Genomic DNA, 20,303 nt, shown 5'->3' on the forward strand with positions numbered 1-20,303 from the left:
CGAGAGTAACCTTTTATCAATCAGCTTTCATCACTGACCGGCCCTACTGAGGGAACACAAAGCAGGCGGTCAGCAACATTTCACTCTTCTCGTTTTCCCCCGACTTGTTGCTGCAGCAACTAAACCTCTGAAAAACCCCTTGCTTTTATGAGCCTTAGACTGGCTTAGTTAAACACCATGCCATCTCTCATTTACTTCCCCTCTATAGCCAGACAGGTCGTTTAGACGTATGCTCTGAAATATAGTGTCCTTTGATAAATAATGAACGCACTGGAAAGGCCGGAGAAGCAAAATGGCTATAATACACATGGGTCTCAATTGTATTCAAACACACATCTTTAGATAAATGGCTCCTCCTCTCTCAGGAACGCAGACTTCCAGGCTTATATTGATGTGGAACAGACAGTGAAAGTTCGCAGGCTTTTTCAGCGCCCAGGGATGGATGGAGGAGGAGGAAGAATTGAGGCATTTTAGCGTTTCACCCCAAAGGCACTCCAAATTCTTGCCTGGTCTTTGAGGTGCAGGGCACAAATAGTCCTGCGAGATGGGAGAGTGATTAGAGGGAGGCTTGCTTTGGCAGGCTGGATGGTGGGCGGGACGTTCGGTGATGAAACGTTGCATAAATAATACCAGAGGGGGGCGCTGGGTCTCTGTTGCCATGGAGACCTTTGTGGCTGGCTGAGTCTGTGTTGTGCGCGAGGTGCTGGGAAGCTGCGGCTGGCAGAGCGGCCGCGCCTGTAATGACTTGAGGAATTTCTCTAATGGGAAGAGCTAAGTGGAAGAAGGATGGTCGACGCCACGAACTGGCTTTATGCTGATCTCTGACGTGTGCTGCGAGATGAGGTGCGGCTGATGTGTGTGAGAAAACGCGGTGTATTGGAATGTTGCTGATTTAAAGGGTAAGTTTGAAGTTTTTGAACTTATGCGTGTTTTGGTTATGTCAGTTGAGGTGTTTGTGGAAGTTGATTTTCTTGTGGACGTTAGGGTTTTTGCTTTATTAGGTTTGGGATGATACATCAAAGCAACTACATACAATTATGTTGTTTCCAGTAGTTTTTTGGTTTTAATTGGTGGATTCCAGTCGCTCTTAACTGTTTGGTGTCATTATTTTATTTTTAAAGGTGGATTTTGCATTAGTTTGTGTTTAAAGCATTATTGCACTTGTTTTCTTTGATCAACAGGTGCTAGTGTTATGCAGCATCTGTTTACCTTGCTTCATTGTGAAGTTAATTTGATTGATTGAAATATCATTAAAATGTCATTGTTTGTAGGTTAGCACTGTGTAATACATATGGTAAAATAAAAAATCTATTTTACAGATCTCTTTTTGTCACACTTTTGCAATTGATGAAGTTATTTTATAATAATTAAATAATATTTTATTCATTCATTCATTCATTCATTTCCTTTTTGGCTTAGTTTCTTTATTAATCAGGGATTGCTGCAGCGGAATAAACCGCCAACTTATCCAGCATATGTTTTACGCAACGGATTCTCTTCTAGCTGCAGCCCAGCACTGGGAAACACCATACACTCTTGCATTCACACCCACACATACATTACGGCCAGTTTAGCTTATTCAATTCACCCATAGCACATGTCTTTGGACTGTGGGGGAAACCGGAGCACCCGGAGGAAACCCACACAAACACAGAGAGAACATGCAAACTCCACACAGAAATGCCAACTGACCCAGCCGAGGCTTGAACCAGCGACCTTCTTGCTGTGAGGTGATCATGCTACCCACTGCACCACCGTGACATCTTACTCTTCTATTAATAACTGAAAAAAAATTAAATAAATAAATAAAGTTGCATACACTCTCAGAAATAAACGTACGCGAGCTGTCACTGGGGTGGTATCTTTTCTAAAGGAACAAATTTGTACCTAAAAGGTCCATAATAATACCTCAAGGGTACATATTAGTATCTAAAAAGTACAAAAGTGTTCCCCTTAAAAATTTTAGGTACTAATATATACTTTTGAGGTACCAATATGGACCCTTTAAGTACAAATGTGTATCTTTTGAAAAGGTACCACCCCAGTGACAGCTCACGTTCTTTTATTTCTGAAAGTGTAGGGACTCTATGGTGCTTATACAGGTCCTTACGTGTCTGCCTGAACATACTTCCCATTGAAAGTATTACTTCAGATCCTGGATTTGTTAAAGATATTATGTGATAACAGAGCCAATCTATGATAACTGGCCATGAATACAGTCAATCAGTGTTTTTGTTGATGATAATGCCGTTTGCATTGAGTTGCTTTCAAACTGAATATGAAATTTCAACTAATGGAAACTTGGGTATGATGGGAGAAACACTGAGTAAAGACCAATCGTGCTCTGTTTTATTCTGGTTTAATTACTGATCTTGCATTTAATGTTTACTGGAGTTTAATGTTTAATGTTGTGGCTGAAGACTAAGTTGACCAATTCTCTTTCATTGCTTACTTCATCTCACCTCATTTTCGTCCGCTTTACGAGGGCTAGGTCACGGGGACTGCAGTCTTAGGAGAGAACCCCAGACTTGCCTTGGGGTATTGAATGGGAGGAAAACTTCTGTTTCAGTGTTTTTTTCTTTCTCTAACAAAACTTTGCATTCACTCTCTTTAAATTATTTAGCTCAACTCAATTCATCTTTATTTCTATAGCAAGTCCCAAATCAAGCAAGCTGGTGGTGCGACAGTGGCAAGGAACAAACTTTACCAATTGACAAAAGTGAAGGAAAAAACCTTGAGAGAAACCAGGCTCGAGAGAAATTTAGTGAAATGCAAATCACGAGGGAAAGCTAAATTATTGTTATGAAGCGGACAGGAGACAGAGGTAAGGAAACGTTAGGGTGTTTATTAAATGACAACCAGGAGCACATGAAGGATAGCCAGGAGGATCAGGAATGATGTTGGGGTCTTTTCCTCCGTGGCTGGGTAACAGGAATACACGAGGATGGACAGCACACACCAGATACAGCTGACAGAGGATGACACAGACTTGGAAGGACTGGAAGACAGGACGATTCGGGAGGACCAGGAAGACTAGGAGGAATACAAAGAGAACAGGTAAGTAAATCGTTTGTTTTAGCTGAGGATGACTACGCTGAGTGGTCGCTCAGTTGTCCGCTTTCGTCGAGACGAGCCCGGACAATGAGCGACTGGAGTGCTGTGCTTTTATCTGGTGCTCGTGAATGTGATGCAGCTGTGTGCTCATTAGAAGTCAGGTGATGGTGATCTTCGTGAGTGGGGGTCGTGAGAGCCTGACCAATCCATGACAGTACCCCCCTCCCCAGGGCCCGCTCCTGAGGGCCGACACCTCCGACGCCGTGGTGGTCTCCCTCTGCCTCTAGGCGCTGGGAACTCAGGGTGGCTCTCATGAAACTCCACCATGAGACTAGGATCGAGAATATCAGCTCTGGGAACCCATGTCCTTTCTTCGGGGCCGTACCCTTCCCAGTCCACCAGGTACTCCAACTGGCCACCACGACGTCGGGAACGCAAGATCTCCTTCACTGCGTAGACGGCTCCTTCTTCTAGGAGCAGTGGAGGAGGGGGTTCCTCTTCGTGGTCAGGCTCTGTGGAGGGAAGAACAGGATCGTGATAGGGTTTCAGGAGTGATACGTGGAATGTAGGGTGAATACGGTAGTGAGAGGGTAATTGTAGTTTGTAGGTGACGGGGTTAACCTGTTCCACGATGGTGAAGGGACCAACAAATCGGGGACTTAACTTGCGAGAGGGCAGTCGCATGCGTATGTCCCGGGTGGATAGCCACACCTTTTGTCCGGGTGTGTATCTGGGTTCTTCAGACCTTCTCCTATCGGCGGTTACCTTGCTTCGACGGACTGCCCTCTGCAGATGTTGATGAGCCTCGTCCCAGACTCTCTCGCTCTCCCGGAACCAGTGATCCACTGCGGGGACATCAGATGGTTCGCCATCCCAGGGAAAGAGCGGTGGTTGGAAGCCCAGGACGCACTGGAATGGCGTGAGTCCGGTGGAGGGTTGCCGCAGTGAATTTTGGGCATATTCTGCCCAGCCCAAATACTGGCTCCAGGAGTTCTGGTGACCACTGCAGAAGGTCCTCAGGAACCGTCCCACCTCCTGAATCTTCCTCTCTGTCTGCCCGTTGGTTTGGGGATGATATCCAGAAGAGAGGCTGACGGCCACACCTAGGAGCTTGAAGAAGGCTTTCCATAGACGTGAGATGAACTGTGGACCTCTGTCCGACACAATATCTTCTGGAATACCAAATGACCTGAAGACTTGATTAAAGATATTGTCGGCAGTTTCAAAGGCTGTGGGAAGACCTTTCAGAGGGATTAGTTTGACAAACTTTGAGAATCTATCTACTATGACTAGAATACAGGTATTACCTTCTGACGAAGGGAGGTCAGTGATAAAGTCCACTCCTAGGTGTGACCAGGGACGGTTCGGAATCGGCAAGGGATGGAGCTTTCCAGCGGGTAGATGACGTGGGCTCTTGGATTGGGCACAGTCCTTACAGCCCTGAACATATTGCCTCACATCCCTTGCCATGTTTGGCCACCAGAATCGTTGGGATACTAGCGAGAGAGTATTGTTGATCCCTGGATGTCCAGTGCCTAGCGAGGTATGTAAGGAGTGGATCAGATCTACCCGGTGTTCAGGTGGTATGAACTGCCGATGAGGAGGGCATCCCGGCGGAGCAGGGGCTTCCGGAGTGGCAACGACTGGAGGAGCGTTCCAGGTGATCGGACAAATGGAGATGTGTTCGGGAAGAATCTTCGTTGGGAGTTCTTCATGATCGTGATGCTCGTGTAAACGAGAGAGAGCGTCTGCTCTTAGATTCTTGGGTCCTGGACGATAGGAAATGGAGAAATCAAAACGTGAGAAGAAAAGTGACCATCTGGCTTGACGTGGACATAGTCTCTTGGCCTCTTTGATGTATTGGAGGTTTTTGTGATCTGTGATCACCTGGAACGGATGTTTGGCTCCCTCCAACCAGTGACGCCACTCCTCCAAGGCTAGCTTGATTGCTAGAAGCTCCCTGTCTCCTATGCTGTAATTCTGCTCCGCCGGGCTCAACTTCCGAGAGAAATAGGCACAGGGATGCAGTCGGGGCGGTGTATCATGATGTTGAGATAATACTGCCCCGACGCCGGTGGTGGATGCGTCCACTTCCACCACGAAAGGAAGATTTGGGTCAGGATGAGTCAGGAGTGGGGCCCTTGTGAACTCCTTCTTAAGAAGGCGGAAGGCTGCGGCTGCTTCTTTGGTCCACTCCAGTCCTTTGGGTTTACCCTTGAGGAGATTAGTGAGAGGTGATGTAATCCTGCTGTAGTCCTTGATAAACCGTCTATAAAAGTTAGCAAACCCAAGAAACCTCTGGAGCTCCTTAATGGAAGTGGGTTCTGACCAGGATAGAACAGCCTCAATTTTCTTCCCATCCATACGTATACCGGTGTGGTCAATGATGTATCCCAAGAAATGAATCGACTTCTGGTGGAATGAGCATTTCTCCGCTTTGAGGGTAGAGGTGATGTTCTCTCAATGTGTGTAGGACCTCCGCAACGTGTTGGCGATGTTCGGCCTCACTCCGGGAGTAAATGAGGATGTCATCTATGTACACTATTACACAGTGGTGAAGAAACTCCCGGAGGACTTCATGAATGAAGTTTTGGAATACGGAGGGGGCGTTGACCAGACCGTAAGGCATGACCTCATATTCATAGTGGCCAGTAGGGGTCACGAATGCTGTCTTCCATTGGTCCCCCTCACGTATTCTTATCAGATTATACGCGCTGCGGAGGTCCAATTTAGTGAAGACTTTAGCTTCTCGGAGCTGTTCCAAAGCGGCTGGTACCAGAGGAAGGGGATATCGGTATTTTACTGTACCGTTATTTAGGACCCTGTAGTCGATGCATGGACGCAGCCCTCCGTCCTTCTTGGCCACAAAGAAGAAGCTTGAGGCGGCTGGTGATTTTGAGTGACGTATGTACCCCTGACTCAGAGCCTCCCTTATGTAATCTTCCATTGCCTGATTCTCTGGAAGCGAGAGCGGGTAGATCCTACCTCTTGGCAACTGGGCATCTGGAACTAGGTCGATCGCGCAGTCCCATGGCCGATGCGGCGGTAGCTGGGAAGCTCTCTTGGGGCAGAAGACATCATGAAAGGAGCTGTACTCCTTAGGAATGTGGATAGACTGCTTCTCAGGAGGGCTCTCGACCGATGTTGCAAACAAAGAAATGGGGTTCCGACCTTGAAGAGGGAGATTTGGAAAACAGGCAGGTGTACATCCAGATCCCCATTTCTTTATCTCTCCTGTGCCCCAAGAGATGATGGGATCGTGCTTCACCAGCCACGGGCGCCCTAGAATGATGTCCATATTTGCACCCTCCAGAACCAGAAATTGAATCCTCTCTTGATGTAACAACCCCACTTGAAGAAGGATGTCTTCGCATTGTCGATGGATACGGGTCGAAGATCGAGTGCACTGGGTTATCGGTTGTATCTGGTATATATGCGAGGACGCCTCAGTACGGAGGTGGAGTTGACGACAGAGGGATTGGGAGATGAAGTTCCCTGCTGACCCGGAGTCGATGAGGGCTGTGACAAGGAGAGAAATAGAGGCAGTAGTTATTTGTACGGTGGTAGTAAGTGGTTTACATTGTTCAATATTCGTACTGAATACACTCACTGAAGTCCGAATGGGACGAAGGGGACACTCCATACGGGTGTGTCCACTGACACCGCAGTATAGACACAGACCCCGGGTCAGCCTCCTCTGTCGTTCCGCTGATGTCAGTCTTCCAGACTCTATTATCATGGGTTCTGGTTCTGGAGAGGCTGTTGACTCAGGCGATTGGAGGAGTGCAGACGAGGGGGGTGATGGTGTCCTGTTGATAGGAACGGAGACGATCGGAACATCGGAGAGAATGTTGGATGAATCTCTCCAGACCCATTGTATCATCTAATGTGGCCAGTTGGATTCGGAGAGTGGGTTCCAAGCCGAGCCGGTACGTGGTCAACAACGATCTCTCATTCCATCCACTTGCAGCTGCTAGAGTGCGAAACCGGAGAGCATATTCCTGTGTAGATAGAGTACCTTGCTTTAGATGATACAGCTGCTCTCCAGCGGCTACTTCCCCATCAGAACGTCCAAACACCTCTTTGAAATACTCCGTGAAGGTAGTGATGGAATTCATGACCGGCCCGGCTTGGTTCCAGATCGTCTCAGCCCATTTAAGTGCAGGTCCAGAGAGTAGAGATACGATGTAGGCGATCTTCGACTTATCTGTGGGATATAGAGAAGGTTGCATTTCGAATATGAGGGAACATTGTAACAGAAAACCATTGCACTCCCCCGCTCCGCCTGAGTAGGGCGCTGGTCGGGCCATGGGACTGGAAGGAAGGGCCGAAGAAGAAACTGTGGAGGCGGAAGTGCTCGGTGCTGGTGGTGCGTTGGAAAGTGGAGCTGGTGGCTGTAGAATCCGCTTCAACTGGTCCACCAGCTCTTGAAGGTGATCGGGGGTGCTCATGTTGTCGTCGTTATGGGTCCGGGCTTCTGTTATGAAGCGGACAGGAGACAGAGGTAAGGAAACGTTAGGGTGTTTATTAAATGACAACCAGGAGCACATGAAGGATAGCCAGGAGGATCAGGAATGATGTTGGGGTCTTTTCCTCCGTGGCTGGGTAACAGGAATACACGAGGATGGACAGCACACACCAGATACAGCTGACAGAGGATGACACAGACTTGGAAGGACTGGAAGACAGGACGATTCGGGAGGACCAGGAAGACTAGGAGGAATACAAAGAGAACAGGTAAGTAAATCGTTTGTTTTAGCTGAGGATGACTACGCTGAGTGGTCGCTCAGTTGTCCGCTTTCGTCGAGACGAGCCCGGACAATGAGCGACTGGAGTGCTGTGCTTTTATCTGGTGCTCGTGAATGTGATGCAGCTGTGTGCTCATTAGAAGTCAGGTGATGGTGATCTTCGTGAGTGGGGGTCGTGAGAGCCTGACCAATCCATGACAATTATTAGTTTTGCCAATGGTTTGTATTCTCACATACATACACACACACAAACACACACAAACAAAACCCATAACCACCCATTTAAATTGATTTACACAAATTAACAAACTTGCTTTTTTTTAATGAGATGGCATACACATATTTCTTGGTGTTCTCACACACACTTATAATGAGATGAGGAGGGAATACAAAACCAATATTTAAAAAATGTAGTTAAAAACACTATAAAAATAATATTTTTTTGGAGAATTGTGAATATTGCTATATCAAATATATTGCCATTATTATAAATTCTGATCTGTAAAGTTCTATACAGAACGCAGCCACCCAGCAGCATCTTTCTTCGCTTTAATCAATGACAATGTATCCTCTAGTTCGCAGGATGTATCCTCTTCAAACGTGCCAATCCTCACTGCACATATGTGAGAAAAAGCAAATCTCATGGGAGAAGTGTGAAGGCTGTGTGAGAGAAAAAGAGTTTAATTTGTGGTCTCTTGGTTTGTCTGGTGGCCGAAAGCCGGTTGGTTGTGATTAAGTGCAGATGAAGAGAGGTGTTTTGGGATTGAGAATGGATAAGGAGTTGTTTTGGTGTCTGGGAAAATGTGCTGGCGGAACACACCATCATCTAATTCAGTCCACAAATGGCTTTCAGAGCTGGATCAATAAACCCTGCTATTGTACGACCCCCGTATGCATGTGGTTACGGATCAGACCCCCATCGATTCTCCTGCCCAGCTGTAATTAAAACAGGTACGGGTGACAAGAAACCCCTGCTGAGGAGAATCTGATTGCTTTCTGAGTTGCTTTTTTTTATCATTTGCTTCCTGGACCGTTTCTCAGCTCTAATGTGCAGCCGGGAATATAACACTTTGGGGCCCTCCACACCTTTTTTCGTCCTTCTCTTAGTGCATTTGAAGAATTGGGAGTCCTTTGAAGGCTTATCGTTGGAAGAAATACCTGGCTTCAGGCTCTAAACTTGGCTGCCTGGAGGGGGCAGCTTGGGGCTCGCCGTCTAAGTGATTATATGTGCCGTCCAGTTGTGGAATAGGTCTTTGTTGGTGCTGATCGTGCACTTTTTGTCCCAGCTGGGGTGTTAGTGGTGATTATCATCTCTCATGGCCGGGCGGAGGTCTGCCTGTTTGATTTATAGCCAGCACTTCACAGTTTCACAAGTTTCTCAATGGAACTAGAGTTTAATCTAATCAAAATAACATGCTTTTAGCTCAATTTAATTACAGAAAAGCATAGGATGTGCCCACTGTAGGCTTTTAAAATATTATATTGAGTGTAATTAGTGGTTCTTGCAAAGGCAGATTTGGCTTATAAGGTTTGGGATTTGTACAAACCCCAAACACTTAATATTAGTGTATGTTAACTCTTGACTTTTCTTAAAGATAATTAACTTTTTTTTTAAATTGGATTTAAATCCACCTCCAAAGAATACGATTGGTGCAAAACGACAGCAGCCATATCTAGATCATTTTGACCTAAATCCACTGCTGTTAATGGAAATGGGAATACAATATACCATCCTTATTTATGTTGTGTTGAATTCATATTCTTTTAAAGTATACTCCATTCAATATCATACCTGACACGTGCTTGACACATGCAGTAACCATAGCATGTTTCTATGTTTAAATGGAAAGAAAATATAATTTAGTTTATGTGTAATTAATGTTTATTTTTAATGCAATCCTTTATTTGTGTCAGGCTTAATAGTGATTTTGTGATTGAGCATTCAATTTTACTATTTTTTTAATACCTCATCATTGTTATTGACTAATAATGTTAGTTTTCAAATGCAACTTGTCTTTAACAAGTTAATGTCTTTAATGTCTATTAATGTCTTTAACAGACCAAATGCACCTGTAGACAAACAAGATGGCAAATTGCTGTCTGCCATTGTTTTTCAGTACAGAGTGAATTGGACTTTACATGACAAATTGTTTACAAGCTGTCTTTGTGACATTATTCAACTGTTAAAATAGCCATTAAACAGCTATATGAGATATACAGTTCATAAAGTACTGTGCTCCACTATACGTCCTGATCATGTTCATTTTAAATGTACATTAGAACACCTTAGCAATTGCATAGCAACATGCCAAAATACTCAGAGCACATTAGTTACCACTAGTAATTACCACTAGACATTAGTAATCTACTTACTGACCTTATTGTAAATAAGACAATATTATGGTTAAAGAGTTCACATAAGCTGCATATAGAGTATTCCTTTCATGTTATCTGATCACATGCCATCCAATAGTCCCTCCAGAATTTCGTGTCAACATAAAGCTCATCTTCATTTCAATACACCATACAGTTTTGGGAGTTTTAATTTTCTTTAATTATTATTATTTTTGGTTTTAATTTTTATAATTTATTATTATTACTAAGTTATTATTTGTCAGTTTATTATTTATTATGTTATATGTGTGAACAGATAATGGAAGATAAAATTCTGGGCATGATGCTGTTTTGTTTTCATCAAAATGTTGACCACTGCCATGGCCTATTCTGGTGTATAATGAGGCTATGGTTAATGATTCATTTATGTACATTTCTTTACAGCATTTCCATAGTTTGACTTAAATATAATACTCTTCATTTTAATTCAGTTTGTGTTTACTTTGATTTAAAGAATGAGATATTCAAAAAAATTCAACCCAGGCTCATTCTGAAAACGTAGTCCCGAGGACGTTTCTGGAGACCGCGAAATACGTCCCGGGAGGTATGTATTTTTGCAGTTTTTGGTTTTCGCAAATCCGCGAGAGGCCGCTGTGTGCGCCTTTTTGGCTTCTCGGACGTCTCCCGTGAGAGCCGTGCGCCAGAGCTGTTCTCGCCGAACCCACCAGAGGCCGCTGTCAAACGAACGTCTGTCTGTCCGATTGGCTGAATGATTGACTGGGCGACCGGCCAATCGGCCGGCCGACTCACCCTCCTCCTTCCCCGAACCCAACAGATTTTACAGATCGACCTGCCCGCCCTAAACCCAACCAACAATTTGCAAAAGCCGTCCGGAAAAAGAAAAACCCTCGTCCAATTATTTTTATTTTATTTTATTTCACGTTTTCGGATTTTACCACACTTTCACCCTGTTATGAACCTCTTCGCTTTATTTCTTGGATTCTGTTTTAGTCTTACCTAATTTCTGGAACCGCTCTTCCCCGGACTCGAACCCGGTCAGCTCCTCTCTGTGTCTCAAGTTCGCCGACGCCGTTCGCTTAAAAAACGAAATGCAGCCATACGTACCTTCGGCTACATAATTTGCGGTCTCCAGAAACGTCCTCGGGACTACGTTCTCAGAATGAGCCTGGGTTGAAAAAATTCTGTACACACGGAAATGTAAATCTGATTATTACACAGATCTCTGGAATATTTGATTCTGATTGGTCAATCATGAATATCCAAAGTATGTTAGTCCTAGATAACAGTGGCTAAAGTTATAACACAGATTGATCCTGGTAGTTTGAATCATCTTTAAGTGGGTATATTCAAGCCCAGACTCACGATGAAATTTAACTTACTGAAGTGTTGTCAGAAAAGTGGCTAACTCGTACAAATTCATCCGATCTCATTCTTATAAAAAATGTATGATTTTTAAAAAGAGGCATGCCTGACAATTATAAAAAAAAAATGTATAAAAGTTTTACTTCACACCTGTTCGACTCAATAGAATGGGTCTGGCAAATAATGTTTGGTGGAAATGTCAAAAAGAGAGAGGCACATTTATTCAATGTGTTTTGGACAAGTTCAGCCTTTTTTGCCCAAAACCCTAAATAGTCTGAGGAAATGGCTTGGAACATAAATAACACTGCCATCAAGGGTATGCTTACTGGGAGACACATGTAGGGAACAGATGTCAAAACTTACAAATGAAAAGTTCACAGTGATCGTGGTGGGGATTTTAGTGACTGCTAGAGTCATGTTAAAACACTGGAAAAGTCCCAAAAAATGTAAAGAATGGGTCAATATAATGACTATAACAGAACGCTTACTTTACAAATTACATAATAAGGACAAAGCAAATGTCCCTGTGTGTATTCCAGCGTGGGTAGACTTTTGGTCTCATTTGACGATGTCACACAGTTGTAACATTTAAAATTACTCACCAGGTTTTCTTTATAATATTGTACTTTTGTCTATATTAACCACTGTATACATCCTAGCTTTACATTTAGTAGGCCTGCCAGTGATCATTTGTAATATGTGTTTGTATTATTTTGTCATGTACCAGAATTAAAAAAGGAGACATGCCTTCAAAAACCAACCCATACTGAACTTTACAAATGAGACAACAAACAATATGAATAATATGAGTTAGCCACTAAATGAAAAAGATACAAATTGCCATGAGATTGTGTTGGTTTATTCATATTCATATTTATCAACTCAGCTGTCATGTTGCTCTTTTTGACTGTTTGGCACCATCTTGTGATTGTATAATAAATAGGTCAGTGTTGGCTGCTTTCAGCCATTTCTTTTCTTTCCACAAGCTGTACATTTATTAAAGTACTAGTAAATTATTATCACTCAGATGAGTGTTTTTGCCTAATTCTTTACTTTTGTGGCAAGTAGCCATGTAATAGGCATTATAATGCAGATCTAGGTGGTTGTTTTTGCAAATTAAAGCTCTAGATGTACATTAACAATTATTTAACATCTGTATTGTGTTAAGAATATTGGGTAACACTTTACTTCAAGGTGGTGTTCATAAGACTGTCATGAAACTTTTATAATCATTATGACACATGATGAATATGAATAAGATTTTATGCATACTTATGACAGCTATTATTTGCCATTCACTCAATTACGCCTATACAAACATGACATTATTTGGGATGTCTTTGTTATGACAGCTTGACATCCACAGATTTTCCTTGTCTGCATAATGATGCTTAATGTGAGCTTGCTAACTGACCGTTGCCTGTTTCCTCTTTTTCTCAGGAAATCCAATTTGAAAGATTAACTCGGGAGCTGGAGGCAGAGCGTCAGATAGTGGCGACTCAGTTGGAGCGATGCAAACTGGGGTCTGAGGCAGGTGGCAGTATGAGCAGCATCAGGTAATGCTAATGTATTGTGTGGGATGTGTGCGCAGGCTATCTAATGCTTCAACAAGTCTCTATAATGAGAACATGATGTCTGAAGGAGGGAAATGTGTGCTTATGAAAACGTAGAGAGTGTTTTTGGTTTTTATATAGAGGGGTCAGAGAGAGGTTTAAGGAGAGACACTGCAGCCAAAAAATAATAAATCTTGCAACTGTCAGATTTTTTGTACTACATGTACATTGTGGTTTTTTTTTTTGTCTACTGTAAAGAAAACACCCAGAATACAATTTTAAGAGTACTTTTGTCACACTTTATCAAATATTTGCTGTAGATTTCAATTGCAATACATATTTTAAAGGTAATTTGTTTTTCAAAATATGATTTTTTAAGAAATATCTATTAATGTAGTCAGCTGGGAAAATATGGTGATTTTTTTTGCCCTTTTCACATGTGTCTTGCCTTAGCAAGTCATTCTGACTTATATTGTGTTTTACATGCAGAACCTTGAGTTTATATGTGGAAGAAAGTGTGTGTGGATCCCCATGTTGATGTATCTAAATGCTTTTTTAGCCTTGTGTACATGTGACCTTTTTTCACATGAGGGCATCTGGGTTAAACTAGTTTTCACAATTGTAGAACAGGTTTCTTTCATGCCTTGGAGAGGCTCATAGACATTTACTGCATGACAGAACCCCATCTGAGCCCCAAACTCACTTCTGCACACACGTCACTTACAGTAGCTGAGCAAGAACATACAATAGACTTCTAATGTTTATTATAAAGCTTAAAGAATAGCAGTTATGTATGTATTTTTATATTATTATTATTATTATTATTATTATTATTATTATTATTATTATTATTATTATTATTATTATTATTATTATTATTATTATTATTTAAAAGAGTCTTACAGTTGAAATCAGAATTATTAAACCCACTTAGATTTTTTTCCTAAATGATGATTAACAGAGCAAGGAAATTTTCACAGTATGTCTGATAATATTTTTTCTTCTGGAGAAAGTCTTATTCATTTAATTTTGGCTACAATAAAAGCAGTTTTAAATTTTTTTATAAACATTTTAAGGTAAAAATTATTAGCCCCTTTAAGCTATATATTTTTTTCAATCTAGTCTACAGGACAAATCATCGTTATACAATAACATGCCTAATTACCCTAACCTGCCTAGTTAACCTAATTAACCTAGTTAAGCCTTTAAATGTCACTTTAAGCTGTATAGAAGTGTCTTGAAAAATATCTAGTCAAATATTATTTACTGTCATCATGGCAAAGATAAAAAAAATCAATTAATCAATTAATCAATTATTAATCAATCAAATGAGTTATTATTATGTTTAGAAATGTGTTGAAAAAAATCTTCTCTCTGTTAAACAGAAATTGGGGAAAAAATTAACGGGGGGGGGGTAATAATTCAGGGGGTTTAATAATTCTGACTTCAACTGAATATATATGTTTTTTTATAATAAATTAAATAAATTATGTTTGTTAGAGTATGTAATATAATTTTACATAATGCTGTACTGTATAATAAATACATAAATTGGCAATGTATTATGTAATGTATACATATGTATGTATATATATGTATATATATATATATATATATATATATATATATATATATATATATATATATATGTATGTATGTGTGTGTGTGTGTGTGTGTGTGTCTAATCTTTACTTAACCGAGTGTGCCATTAGCTTCCCCAGCATTCAATAGCAATTAACATCATTTAGCTTTAGTTAACATTCCTCACACTTGTTAATTATACACAACTCTTGACAGTTTGACCTTCCAGGCGTCTCTTGTTGACTTAGAGTTTCTTGGTTTCAGTAAAAGGGGAAGTAAAAGGAACCCTGAAGGTCTTTTCCTCTGAGCTCTTTTATATTGACTTTCAGCGGCAGTGACTCTCAGATGGCGGACAGCTTCAAATAACATCTTCAGCTTCCAAAATGCACTGTATGAATATGTTTGATCGTTAAAGGGGACGTATCATGAACATCTGTGTTGAAGTGCTGTAATTTCATCCCTGTTCATCTTCCAACCCAGAAAACGTGAAAAAGAACAGCCAAGTGGCTTTGTTTTTAAAGCATTTTTCTGCAAACAAGTGGGGAAAAGAAGACAATCAGATTTATCTTCTCTAGTGACACTGGAAAGAGATGTTATTATGTATAGCAACCCTTTAATCGGCCCGTTTCCACCCATAGCACCACTGCAGCAGGCAACATTTCTGTTTACTCACTGTAGCAGCTGTAATTTTACAATGTCTAACAAAATTATATGTTTTTATTATAATTACAATATTTAATATCAAGATATTATAATATAATATAATTATTTTTATAATGTTTTTTTAATGTGTAATTATTTATGCACTGTATTGTCAAGATGGAATTTATGCTTTTTTTGTAAATATAAGAAGGTTGTACCAATAACCTGCAGACATTTTTTTCTGCACTTTCTCATAATTTCTGCACTGAATTTTGTAAAGAAAAAAAAGAAAAAGTAAAATCTGTGGATTTATGTGGTGTGATTTTGGGAATATAGTAACTAGACTACATTTCTCAGTAGCTATTTCTCAGTGGCATGGCGGTAGCGTCGATACTTTCTAAATCAAATAGCTTTTCTGTAGCGAAGCAATTTTTTTAGGCAAGAAGCGCAGTATCGTCCTCACAAGCTACATTTACCAATTGCGAATCAATAAGTGACGGCTCTGACATTCATGGAGCTGTGAGGCCGGTGTCTAGCCCATTAAAGTAAATCTATATGAGAGCGAGAATGAGGATTTCTTCTTCTACCTGTTTTATCTTGGTCGACAACAAACTTTTTGGTGCGTTACTGCCACCTCTCGCTCTGTTCGATGATGTCGCCTACCAACTAGGCTAACACCTAGAAATGATGGAAAGATGACTGATATATATATATATATATATATATATATATATATATATATATATATATATATATATATATATATATATATATATATATATATATATATATATATATATATATATAAAACAGCTGGTTTTATTGGATCTTTTGTTTTTGCTGTTATATACTATTATTTGCTTCTGTTAGGTACAGCATATTATTTGCGGTAAATAATTGAACTGAACATTTATGCCACAAATGTTTCATTGACAATTGTATTGATCACTAAGATATGATTTGACTTGGATTGAAGTTGCTTTGATTTAAAAATGAAAACTGCAAAAATAGCTTGGATGTATTTTTTTATAGCAATATATATTTTTTTTATTGCAACAAAAAATTGCTTTTGCCAAGTAGCTTTTAGCATAGCTTGCTACATTTCCCAGAGGGTAGCGTTTAGTGTGTTTAAGATACATTTTAAGTATAGCTTAGCTCACTACATTTTTCAAGTAGCTTGCTCAACACTGCCTATAATAGACCGAAAATGTTGCTTCACAAACTGTATTGTAAACAAATCATATAAACATTTAAATTGTAGTTAATAATATCACTGAAATTATTATAAAAACTGGATAGCAATATATTTACACACATTTACATAAGTAAAAATATAGACTCAATGATAGGTGAAAAAATCTGTGGAAATCTGTGGATTTCTGTGTGGGCAGATTCCGTGTGGGTTAATATTTATATAAGGTAAAGTTTATAAGATAACTAATAAGGTAATATTTATATAAGGCCAGCACTTGTTTTGTTGTTTCTGGACTGTCAGAATAGCATGTAAAGGCTCTGCCTTCTTCTAGCAAACAGCAGCAGATTTGTATTTAAAGAGACTTATACAAAATGACTTGTTTTTGCTCACACCCAAATAGGGTAGTCACGATACTGGAATTCAGTACCAATCTGTACTGAAATTTTAAAACATCCATTTCCTTAGAACATTTGAGCATTGTGGAGCACGTTCTTAAACACTGCTGTTTTTAAACACTGTCATTGTGTTCACATGCTCAACAGAAATGACTGCGATTGGCCGTGAAGGTCATCGGTTCACCGAACTTACCGCTGTTTACTGCGTGTAAACACATATACAGGGACACAGGAGCGTTTTGATCAGCTGATTTGTCCATAAGCTGACATATGAGCGATCTGCTGATGAATCGAGGCTTTAAAATGCTCCAGTGTCCCGCAGCAAACAGCGATGAGTTCGGTGAACCCATGACCTTCACGGCAGATCACAATCATTTCTGTTGAGCACGTGAACTCAATGGCAAATCAGCGCTGTTTTAGAACGTGCTCCACAGCAATCAAATTTCAGCTGGAAATAGACTTAAAATTTTACATTTCAGTACAGATTAGTATCGATTCGAGTATAGTGACAACCCTACACCCAAATGCCAACAAACTTAACAAGCTGTAAAAAATTCAAAGATACATTCTGGGGACACTAAATGTTTCTTTTACATCTGATGAAAAAGGGCATAATATGTCCCCTTTAAAAGGTTCATTGGTAGGACTGTGTTTGCATGTGATTGTGCAAACCCATAGAAAGCTGGCCTTCACTTTTACCACACATTTTCACTCCCTATTCGCATATGTCTATTATGAAAGGAATCAGCCTTTAACAGGACCGATGAAAGAAATGAAGTCCTGCTGCGCACAGAGTCTCAAAGTTACCAGCGAGAGCTTGTGCGGGAATGAAGCCATAATGTTTCACTGCTACATAATATTGATTTAGTCTTTTAATTTGCCATAAGTGAACTATTCCACAATAGTAGACTTTTGTTCAGTGGATGACTGGGGAGAAAAACACTTATTGAGACTTGTTTGCACATAGTGTTGCTCAGTTTGTGGTTTAGGTTACCATTGACTTGTATGCAACAAATTAAATACTTAGTCAGTAACACTCACTTTGAAGTTGTAAGTCATTCTGGGACTGTTTTTTTTTTTTTTTTTAATCAAATCCTCTTACATCAATTCCTCTGTTTGTTATTTTTTTACTCAATCATTTTAATTATATTATTTAGTATTCCAATTTTTTATAACCCCAAGAATAGGCTTATTATAGTGAATATAATATAGTTAAACATTTCAAATATAATATAATATAATATAATATAATATAATATAATATAATATAATATAATATAATATAATATAATATAATATAATATAATATAATATAATATAATATAATATAACTGGAATTGTACTGTTAAAAATAAAGTATTTTTGGACGACTCGGTGGCTCAGTGGTTGGCACTGTTGCTTCAAAGCAAGAAGGTTGCGGGTTCGAGTCCCAACTGGGTCTCTCTGTTTAAAAACTGTAATAAAAAATTGTCACAATATGAACACATTAAGAAACAAAAGGCCTGACTGTTTTGTCTTTAGTTGTGTGTATATGGTGTGTGTTTTACCATCTGTTGCATATTGTTGGCTTTGATACATGAGCCAGTGTCGGCTAGCAATGACTTATCAGCCTGACAGTGTGAAGCATGAACAGACTGGAGATGCTCTTACAGTAGACCGGCCTTCATTGTCAAATGAGTCTCCTGGGGATTCTGGGTAGAGTTGATAAAGAGACACTCGGCTCACTGGGCCTCACAGTGGGGAAGAGGCAGACTTGCATAGATGCCACAAAACCACAAAATATGGCAAGCCATTTTAACTTTGAACGTACATTAACATGACTGTTTTCAACTGAAGCCATTTTGATGTATTTGGCCTTTCACTCATAATCTTTTTAAAATGCAAACGATCAAAAATGCTGTTGATTTCTAGAATTTACATTTTAAAGAACACCTATTTTACCCCTTTTTCAAAAGGTTATATAAGTCTTTTGTGTCTCCAGAATGTGTCTGTAAAGTTTCAGTGCAAAATACCCATCAGATTATTTATCAAACCTTTTTAAATCTGGAAAAGTTGAGCTTTTAGGACATTGTAGCTGTTTTTGTTGCCTTTGCCTTTAATGCAAATGAGCTGGTTCCCACATGTGTGTCAGAGCCATAGAGATCTGTCTGTAATGCTCTGATGCGTGTAGCCTTCACGTAGATAAACAGCACAGTGACAAACAAGAATGAAGCAGATCTCCCTTTATACAGTAAGAACTTTCCCAACTGTTATTTGATTTATTCGTTGTGGAGTTAATTCAGGCCTTTCTGCAACGATGAGTCACACACAATGTCGTTATAAAGTTTGCGCTCCTGATAATAGATAGTGATATCAAAGAGCATACAATCACCAAGAGGCGACACTCTGTTGCTATTTGGTAAACAGACACTAGATGCCGCTAGTGTCACGCAGTGGCCATTTTGAAATGAAAATTCCAATAGGAAAACAGCACGGATAACTAACATTAGACAGAATGAATTAAAATATTGGGCTCTATGATACACCCGGCGCAAGGCACTACGCAATTGTTGTTTGCTAGTTTCAGCTTGCCGCAAGAGTCGTTTTGACGTTTAAATAGCAAATGCATCTGTGCTCATATGGGCGTTCTGGTCTAAAAAAGGAGGCGTGTTGAGGCGTATTGCTTGCGCGTTGCTATTTTGAGAAACTATACTAGATTGTTCAATAGATCAGAACAAAGCTGGTCTAAAGTCCAACGCAGAGCGTGTTAGTTATGCGCCTCGCTTACACTTTGCTTAATACAGACAGGATGTACAGCAATACGCAAATATCTTTACATATGAAAAAGAATATTTAAAAAAATATTTAGGATATATATAGGATATAATAAGGATATATAGAATATAAATATAAGGGATTAAAATATTACAAAACATATTATTTTCTAGCCTACATAAATATAAAAACCACTGTCTCCATGCCTTCTTCATCTCAGGGGGCTTTTTCAGTTTATTTATAACAATTTGCTTTTGTATAATGTTATTATTTTTTGCGGTATTATTCATTATATGCATATTTATATTTGTTTTATTAAAAACAAGCTTAGATTTGCCCACCTATCAGGTTTTAGACCATATGGGGCATAGCATGCGTATTAGGATATAACTCAGTATTTTGAACACACTTCTCTATAATTGTTCGTTTATTCGTTTGCTGGAAATTAGAACTGAATTTAGAAATAGTTTTGAAACAAATCTTTGTGCTTAACAAACTAAATTAATTATTTTTAGGTTTATGGATGTCAGTGCATACAACACGTTTCCCTATCCACGAGAGTGAAAGTGAAAGTAAGTAATGAGGAGGCTCATCTCTCATTCTCATGCTGTAGATGCTCTGTTTAACTGTTTTCTTGCTAGTGAAGGGTTCAGTTTTTCCACTT

General features: G+C 39.9%; 1 protein-coding gene across 1 annotated transcript in view; it reads left to right on the top strand.

Moving 5' to 3' along the window:
* The window catches only part of ctnnd2a (catenin (cadherin-associated protein), delta 2a), a 644,499-nt gene that overhangs the window by 149,669 nt on the left and 474,527 nt on the right, over positions 1 to 20,303 (top strand). The window contains 1 exon segment of the mRNA XM_056450831.1: positions 12,960 to 13,075. Coding sequence (XP_056306806.1) covers positions 12,960 to 13,075 — 116 coding nt within the window.

This window comes from Danio aesculapii, chromosome 24 (genome assembly GCF_903798145.1).
Source record: "Danio aesculapii chromosome 24, fDanAes4.1, whole genome shotgun sequence".
Taxonomy (NCBI): Eukaryota; Metazoa; Chordata; class Actinopteri; order Cypriniformes; family Danionidae; genus Danio; species Danio aesculapii.